At 42.5% G+C, this 9,337-nt stretch overlaps 1 protein-coding gene across 1 annotated transcript; it reads right to left on the reverse strand.

Annotated features, from left to right (window-relative positions):
• Positions 1 to 714: 714 nt before the first annotated feature.
• Positions 715 to 9,133, reverse strand: DDX47 (DEAD-box helicase 47). Its single transcript, XM_048053872.2, has 12 exons — positions 8,980 to 9,133; positions 8,309 to 8,402; positions 6,843 to 7,031; positions 6,237 to 6,308; positions 5,611 to 5,729; positions 5,033 to 5,104; positions 4,792 to 4,908; positions 4,493 to 4,639; positions 4,047 to 4,184; positions 2,576 to 2,646; positions 1,935 to 2,064; positions 715 to 1,844 (listed from the first exon to the last, which is right to left on the reverse strand). Exons 1-12 carry the CDS (start codon positions 9,085 to 9,087, stop codon positions 1,722 to 1,724), a joined length of 1,380 nt encoding a protein of 459 aa, XP_047909829.1. The 5' UTR covers positions 9,088 to 9,133; the 3' UTR covers positions 715 to 1,721.
• Between the last annotated feature and the right edge of the window lie 204 nt (positions 9,134 to 9,337).

Consider the following 9,337-nt stretch of genomic DNA (forward strand, 5'->3'; position numbering starts at 1 on the left):
AGAACAGTCAGAAGAGTTCCCTTGCTCCATAGGGAACAAGCATTTGCATCTCCACCCATATGCTCACTCATTTTTATTCCTCTATCTCTGGTGCATTCTATGGCTGTTTCCTCTTACCCAAGGGGGTGCTTACCAAAGGACCCTGTAGAATTAACATTGTTACTGTGCTTCTACTCCTGCCTCCCTGCTGCAAAGCCCACAGAAGATGTGCACTCTCTTCCTGCTTTAGAATGCTTTCACCAGTTAACATACCCGAGTTCTGCACTGATCCTAGATTGCTTTAGAATCTTCATACTTGAAGACGAATATTTGGAAGATTTGAGTTAACTATTATAAAAAAGGACAAAGTTAGGACTCAGGCACTCTTCTCAACACCAGTAAGTATGTTCCTCATGAAGATAAGAGAGTTAACTTAAAGAAAACGCATTGCCCTTATTACAAAACACAGCTTGATTAGCATTCATGTTTTGTAAAATGTGTTGCTTTTATACTTTTGTTTGGGGCATTCTGACTAGCATATGTGTGTGTATTAGATTTATGTTTACACTATGAAAGTAACCATCCTTCTGGTTTTAATTACTGCAGTAGTTTCTGCTTTCCATTTACCTCTTAGAGAAGAAACTTTTTGCTTTTCATGGAGCAGAATGCCCAGTTTTTGGGTGATTCTAATGGACACTACATTTTTGTGTTGAATGATCACAACGGAGCTTCTCACCCTTCTCTGCCCACCAAAGAGTGGCCAGTATAAATATGTTTATTGCCAGTTGGAACTAGCATTAACCTTAAAGTCTGATATGAAAAGTACTTTTTTTCCATTCTCACAAGAGTCTATTTATATGATGCTGATCTCTGTACAAGACAAAGAAATCTGCCACAGAAATAAATAGGGCAAAAAAAACCTCTACTCTCCACCATCCAGCTCGTTGGTTGCTTTTCTATGTAAATACCACCCTCTTGTGTTAGTTTGTAAGTACTACAGGAATCAGCCGCAGAACAGAACAAAACAATACTTGATCTTGCCAATCTTTACATATTCTGGATCGAATTCCAGGCAGTAAACAGCCCAACCCAGCCAAAACTGGCTCTATTTCTGTTGGTCCACTCTTCAGCTGACACATTTAAAGTATTAATGTCACATCTGAATCACTAATAAGAATGACCTGAGGAAAACCTTCTGGCATGGCTGATACTCAAAACTAGCAAAACAGGTCAGTGACAAAACACGGAAAACCAGTTAGCTTTAAAATTAAGCTATATTTGTAGTTGTCCATGTCACATGTCCCTTCTCTAAGGCAAAATCATCACAACTGTGCTGTGGAAACTCAGTTACTTCTTTTAATTTTTTCATCTCTTGCTTCTTCTGACAGACCTATTTGACTCCAGATGTACTCGGTGAGTTTGGGTTGTGAGACATAGGCTGCAGCAAAAGGAAAGTTGCACCACCCTGGACCTCTTTGGGGGCCAAACCACATCTGCTTCCATGCCCTGAGGAGATGGTTTGGTGTCTCTGGAAGGAAGACTGACCCCATGGTACCACAATGGACCAAGCTCAGTCTGTAACTTGCAAAGCAGAAGAGAGGAAGGTATTTTCCATCTGGACTACCCAATTAAATGTTAAGAAGTCCAGAAAAAAAAATCCACTGGAGATGGATGCTGAAGGTCGTTTTTGCCAAGCTCATGTAGCCATGAAGAAGAAGGTAACAGTTTGTCCAAACACTGAGCTAGAAGGCTTTCCGTTTCTTCTTTTTCCCACCTGCCACCTTTTTCCTGACACCAAGAGCTTCTTCTGTGTCATCATCATCACCATTCCGAGATCGCTTCTTTTCTCCCTGCTCCCGCAGCTCCTGCAATGCAATCAAGAGATCAATCAGAAGTTATGTCAGACAAGGAAATTCAGACTACAACAAGTACAACAACAAAATGTTACCACCTACCATTCGAGCAAATCTCTGGGCCTCAGCCACACGTTCTGTCAGCATCATAACCTCCTCCTCTTGCATGGGGAATGCTGGCAGCTTCTTGCCAATCAGGTGTTCAATGCGTTGAAACAGCTCTACATCGTACCTGAGAAAAGACACTACCCTGAATCAGCCCAGCTGGGACTCCTTCAGCTGTCTCTACCCACAGACACCGCCCCTCAATTCCTCCCAATAGATACTGCTGGCTTGTGCTGATAGTCTCACAAGCAACTCTTAAATGCATCCAAAGGATGCTATCCTTCATTGATTTACCTCAGAAGTATTTGGCAAAGACTTTGCTTAGAGAAATACTTCAGCATTTAAAAAAAAAAAAATAAACACTTAAACCTGCATATATTATAAAAATGTACATATATTACACAGTGAAGTTATTAACAATTACTTCTGGTATTTACATAGATCCAGGATAAATTCTAGAAGCAGCTTTCTCCTTCCCCACCCCCATGGACTTTGAACACTCTCCCCTATAGCTAAATAAATCCAACTGGTGCCTCAAAATGACATACATTATTTTCTTCTCAACCAGGATCAGGTCAGATGTATTCTACACTAAAAGACAAGTAGGAAGAATAAGTCTGCTATATTTTAACACTTACTGTGTGACAAAGGTGATAGATTTTCCAGACCTCCCAGCTCGAGCTGTTCTCCCAACACGATGAATGTAATCCTGAAAGCAATTTTCTTGATAAGCAATATCACACCAAAAAAATACACACCAAGCACAGAAAAGAAGTTGGGGAAAAATCAGACTGTGTGATTGTTTCTTCAGGACACGGGAAGAAAATGGGGAGAAAACAGGGCCAGGATTATAGACTTAAACTGTGTGCAGCATTAGGGTTTGATATGACGTGGCTTGTGGAAGCATCTTTAACATTTCTTTTTTCTTTTTAAAAGAAAAGATCACTTCTGATTATTCAAGACTACGGAACAGAAGTTGTGCCACATGACACGTTAATGGAACTATCACTTCCTTGGAAAGCTAATACTTAAAATAAAAGCGAGCCAATGCCTCCATTTTCATTCTAAGGATCTAGTGCTCTGCATCATCTGTCTTCCATACAAACTCTCTAGCAAGTAGATTTAAAACTGGCAAACACAGTGAAAGGGAGGATGGATGAGAACAATTTGGAAGCTTCTATCTAGCACCTTCAGTTTATACAGCTCTGGGCTGTTTTCCAGGTTTTATACTGCATTACAGAAGTTAAAACACTCTAACTTCCAAGCAGTATCTGTGGACATCACTTTTAACATGAGAAATCACAGGACATGTTCTGTGACATGGTGAGCTGAGAAGGAGGTGCACAAAAGTTAACGATGTCATTCATGTGCCTGGCTGGCCCCCCAACTTTTAACTTTTGTCCTTTTATGATGGCAGAAGCAATGTCTTCAAAGATGAACCACACTTTCTTCCGTTTGCAGTGTATAGTACCTTTGAGCATTACAGGAAACAACAGCAAATCCTTAACTGCAAGTTAATAGTGTGCTTTCTGAAACTAGGCTGGTGAACAGTCACATCCCTAAGATAATATTATGCTTTCTATAAGGAAGAAACTTAGTAACTCGCTTTTTTTTTCAGTTTGCTATAATATTGTGATATGAAAGTGGAACATAAAGACATCTTTCTTGATCAAATAAATCCTCGAAGAACATTGGAGTGGGAGATTCTTTTTTTCCCTTTTCAACAGTTCAAAATACAAAGGCAAAACCTGTATCACAGGAACAGAGATGCCTTCCTGAAGCTTGTAATAAGGTGAAACTATTTCCGAAGTCTGTAATCTGCTTGATGCAGTACAACAAAACACATGCTCTAAGCAGAAATATGAAGACAGAGAACATCCCTCACTTTTCTTAACTTATAGGATCAGTTCTATAATCCAGATCAGAACACCCAACCAAATGATAGATATCAACTCAATCGCAGAGGCTGAACAACTTCTTTTCATTAACACAAGCGTGAACTACACATCCAGTCAGCAGAACACAAGTTGTCTCTTTGTCTAGCTTCAACACTCAATGCTATGCCTCGCAGTGACACAAAACCATCAGTTGGCACACAAACTAACTTACCTTAGAGTGCGTAGGAATATCAAAGTTTATCACCACATCTACATGTGGGATATCCAGACCTCTGCTTGCAACATCAGTAGCCAGCAGAATAGAACGTGCCTTTGCCTTGAACTTGTTTAGAGAGCCCAAGCGTTTGTTCTGGAAGAAAGGACAACAAAAAGAGAATGAGAGAATAATGTTCACTCTGGTTAATATGCTCTGGTTGAAATACAGTTAGAGAAGAACTGGAGGAGAAACCACACAAAAAAATAAAAAACTCACTTCTCTAATTGCTTTCTGAACTATTACAGAAATCAGTGGCAGCATTCACATTAGATTAGCTTCTAGGGATCAGTCCAGTCCACTAGTTGTGAAATACTCCTTCTGCAAGGCAGTTCAGTATGGTACAGCCCATTTCCCAAGAGACATGTCTCCTGTCTATTCCGTTCTGTGGGATACGCCCATACCTGACTCATCTGCCCGTGAAGCGGAATGGCAGTGAACCCCAGGTTGCGGAGCAGCAGAGCAGTCCTCTGAGTATTGTTACATGTGCTACAGAATATCATGAAAGAATTTCCAGCTAGTTCATTCAAGATATAAACCAAGTAGCTGTCCTGTAAAGAAAAACAGGGAGGGGGAAAAAAAGATAATCACATATGCTACATTAAAGGATAAGTTCAGTATAAGCCAGAGAAAATGACAAGATATTTTGCAGATGTGGGAACAACAAGACAAGATATAGAATAAAGAAGATAAGGGATATTACCTTGAATTTGGATGGGATGAAAATGTAGTACTGCTGTAGTTTTTCAACTGTCTGATATTTGGAAGAAACAGCACATTTAACAGGATTCTTCAGAGCAGCACGCTGGAGTTTTTGAACCTTGGAAGATCAAAGTAAGTTAATGCCACATGGACTTTGTCAGAAGCCTAGGTATGCACCAGGCAGCCTAGACAACAGTGTAGCCTGATGGAAGGATAATTAAAGCAGAGTACCCTGCTCTTACCTGCTTGGTCATAGTGGCAGAAAACAGGAATGTCTTCCTGTCTCGAGGAATCACTTTCAGTATCTTATCTACCTATAGAAAGACAAAAGAAAGAAATGCTGTATACAACAGCAATCAAGATCTAACCCCCCTCCAAACATCACAGTCGTCCAAATGAGGAGTTCTGCCCCACATGCAACTTCAGTTCACACTAGGAAGAAATTTGCCATCTTCTCATGGGAAGTTCTGGGCTGATACTTTGTTGATAGTCATGCAGTGTGCGCTCTACAAGTCAAACAGCAGTGCAAATAGCAAGCAATATTCCTGCAGGAAGGTGTATGTGATTGACCAATGTGTTACTGTAGAACATGTCAGACATTCCAGAGAAAGCAGTAGACTTCATAGATAAAATGCCTCCTAGTACTCTGCTGCAAAGTTCAGCTCTCACCACAGGCTTCCATGCAATTACCAGATCTTCACTACAATTTGCTATTAACTTCTACAGAACTACTCACTGAAACGTTTACATGACTGCATGAAGCAATTTAAAGGGACACCCCTGTGGTGTTCCAAAAAATCTTCCTTTAGCACATTCCTACCTCTGTCTCAAAATCCATGTTGAGGATCCGGTCAGCTTCATCCATCACTAAAAATTTCAGAGCTCGTAAGTTGAAGCCCTTTGTGTTCTCCAGATGATCAACTAGACGGCCAGGGGTTGCTACCAAGAGAATCAGAGAGAGCAAGTTAAGAATGAAAGCAAAGGAATAGATCCAAAGAGGTATGTCATCTGTCACAGAAATGGAATTCTTCACTGAAGAGAAGGCAGATTGCTTTGTGGGAAGCGCTCTTTCAGAGGTTATCCTTGAAGTGTTTTGAAGTAAGACTAATGGAGTCAGACTCTCTGAAGAGCAGCCCCTCAAAAAGCAAAACAAAACTGACTGCATATGAGATGCGCTGAGAAGAACGAAACCAGGGTTTTGAATACTTCAGGAGAATGAAAAGCCAAGACAAAGGCAATCTAACAGGAATGCTTTGGAATGAGCCCATAGCATCAAGGTTACTGATGTCTACTCTACAAACATAACAAGCTAGAACTCAGTTCTTTGGATTAAAACAAATGAAAGATGTACTTTCACTTCTTCAAACGCACAAAAGCTTGTGTCACTCTTTGGATGACTGCAATTTTATCATATTCATACCCCGTACCTCCTGCACATTGACTTACCAATTATAATATGTGGTTTCTTGGCTAAAGCCAGAGATTGAGACATCGTGTCAATTCCACCCACAATAACCGCTGCAGGACAAACAGAATAGTGTCAATCTTTCAGTTTAGCAACAGCCAACCCCTGGAACCTTAATGTGCTTCCTCCTACTCCTTGCCACCCACAACAGCACTAGACAAATGATAAATCTTTTTTCTTTGTGAGAATTCACTCTATTTCCGCACACCTGACCTTCCCAGGCCTCCTAAGCTATACACTGAAGCCCTTACCAGCCCCAAACATTTTTTCACAGTTCAAGAGCTACAGACAGAATCTATTCCTTGCAGCCTAACTCAGATGCAGAGTCTCAGAATTCTAAAAATATCCACAAAAAAAATAATGGACAGTTTGAAGGGAAGATTAAATTACAACATGCCACAGAGCAGATCTCTATGCAATTTAACTGAACTCATTATTGGGAAGATTCTCTCATACTTTCATTTCTAATGGTTTGGACATAAAATGCAGAAGAACTGCAGAGTGTTCTATAAGGGAATACCACACTGTCACAAGTATGGTTTATTTCCCACAACTGATATGTCTGTCTTCTAGGTAAGGCTACTTACCGCTGTGGACACCAATGGAAGATCCAAGAGCTTCAAACTGCTCTGAGATTTGGAAGGCCAGCTCCCTTGTTGGTGTGAGGACAAGAGCAAATAATCGCTGAGGTGCCTCCAGCAGTGCTTGAAGAATTGGCAAAGCAAAAGCTCCTGTTTTACCAGAGCCAGTTTCTGCCAGTCCAATTATATCTCTGCCTACAAGGAACAGGAAGAAGGGCAAGAACTCTTACAAATCTATACTAAAGAAAGAGGCCTTCAAGGAACTGTGCAAAAAGCACAAGAATTCCCTAAGGATAAAAAGAACAGCCTCTGCAATAACTCCACCAAAAAAAAAAAAAAAAGATACACAAAGGGTGAAGAAAGAACTTCAGAACATGTCTACAGAATTTTAAGAGTTTAACTTCATATGTACAACAGCAATAATTACAGTCCTGATTCCTTTCATTCTTCAGTTAAATTTCTGCCAATATACAAATGTTCATACATCTCACAAACCACAATGTATTTTGTTCCATAGATTAAAACAGTAATCTAAACCTGCTTGCAGCCAGCAAGGATTGAAACAGCAAGTCCTCTACACAAAAACCAAAAACCCACAATATATGCAACAGAGTAGAATTCATCAGCAGGATCCATTCTAACTTCCTAAATTCCAACATCTGAGAAGAACATGCTGCCAACAAGCCTTAAAGAGAAAACTCAGGAATGCAATCTTACTTTTGTTTTTGAAGAAAATATTGTATGTGGATTAAAAGAGTACGAACACAGTTAAGTACCAGGACAGAGCAGACACTAAGTTTATTTCCATTTTTAAACCAATATCACTACATTAAACTGCTGTTGTGAATTCATGACAGATTCTTTTTTAATAAGAAATATTCCAGAGGCAAAAATATTTGCTGAATTTAATAATGTATTTTCCAGCATTCCAGTATGATTATAGAAAGTCATGGTGGCTTCATTATTTCTCACTCTAGAACTCTAATTTCAAGAAATTGTCTGCTCACAACAAAGCAGATTACACAAGCTATGTAATCAGTCAAGGCATCTCCGATTTCAGACGCGCACTGTAGATCCCTAACAGAAGATGCACAGTCCTAAGTCTATCAGAAGCATCCAGCATATCCGTGAGTACTTCAGAAAGACCATGGGCAAGGGTGACCAGCAGCTCAAATAATTGAAAACAATTATATTTAACACGGAGTGCCAGAACTATCCAACAGTAGCGAACACGTAAGAACCCACACACTAATCTGAAAGTCTGAAATTGCAGGCAGTGTCACAGGGGAAATTAACATTTCAAGCTCCATCAGGAAAGGACATAAGAATGAACACTGAGATTACTTTTATACAGAAATCTTCCATGATGAAATAAGAACGCTTTTAGCCCTGTCAATAATCACTCAACAAAGTTAATTCCCTCAGAGCTCCTGAGGCATCCGTACCTGGGATCAGAGAAGCAGGCTACTCACCTTGGAGAGCCACGGGAATAGCCTCAACTTGAATCTTTGTTGGTACCTTCCATCCTAACTGGTCACAAGCTTCACACAGGACATCTGTCACTCCCTGAATATTAGTGAAAAGAAGAAATGGAAACAAATGTCATCAGGGAGCTCTAAATTACGCCACTGACTTGCATACATACTGCAACAGAGCCAAGCTTGTCTCTAACACGGCCAAATCCCATCAGTTCCTCAAATCACCTACATGGCAGCGTGGGTCGCTCACAGAGGTGCTCACTTCCACCAGTAACATCCTAGATCCTTTCAAAACCCTTAGAAGTGACTGCCATCAGTAAGAGACTAGTCGTTCCCCCCCTAGTTTACACAAGCAACTTTCCACACACAGACAGCTGCCTTCCTTCCTCCGCGGGCGGATGGTATTAGGGCGGAAAAAAGGAAAACTCCGAGGCAAGTTGCTGCAACTGGAAACAGGGGCAAGCGGCCGAGAGGCAGAGCCCGGGGCTGCAACACCCCCGCAGCGGGGCTGGGGCCTCGCTCCCCTGCAGACCCGCGGGCCAGGCCGGGCCGGGCCGGGCCGCGCCGCCCCGCACGTGTCCTCCCCCAGCACCGGCGGCTCCGCCGGGCCCGGGGCGCTCCTCGGGCCGGGGCAGGGAGCGGCAGCGGCTCCGGCCACCCCTCACCAGCTCCTTGAAGCTCCGCGCCGCCGCCTCCTCCTCCTCCGCCGCCGCCGGTGCCTCCGCCGCCGCCTCCCGCTCGGCCGGGCTCCCCGGCGCCTCTCCCGCCGCCATTTTGGGCCGTCCCTTCCCGGCGCGGCTCGCAGCACGCTGGGAGCTGTGGTCTGCCCCGGGGCGGCTGTGGGACTTGTAGTGCCGTGGGCTGGGTCGGCCCTGGTGGTGGTTGGGCTCTGTGTGTGGCTGCAGTTTGTCCCTGCTCGTGAATCCTGCGGCTATGCAAGAAGCAAGCAAATGAGCGAGCCAGCCCCCAAAATGCAAGCGTGCACGGGACGATTTAACGTCTTCAGAACTTCATTTTGAAGTA

Source organism: Anser cygnoides, chromosome 1 (assembly GCF_040182565.1).
Source record: "Anser cygnoides isolate HZ-2024a breed goose chromosome 1, Taihu_goose_T2T_genome, whole genome shotgun sequence".
In the NCBI taxonomy this organism is placed as follows: domain Eukaryota; kingdom Metazoa; phylum Chordata; class Aves; order Anseriformes; family Anatidae; genus Anser; species Anser cygnoides.

Bases quoted from the DNA above. Each gene is read 5' to 3' on its own strand.
- DDX47 (XM_048053872.2), bottom strand. From the start codon at position 9,087: ATGGCGGCGGGAGAGGCGCCGGGGAGCCCGGCCGAGCGGGAGGCGGCG. The intron at 4,185-4,492 runs GTATGGGCGTAT...CCTTTCTTCCAG, and splicing joins TTCACGGGCAGATGAGTCAG to AACAAACGCTTGGGCTCTCT. The intron at 2,065-2,575 runs GTAAGTGTTAAA...GTCTTTTCTCAG, and splicing joins TCTATCACCTTTGTCACACA to GTACGATGTAGAGCTGTTTC.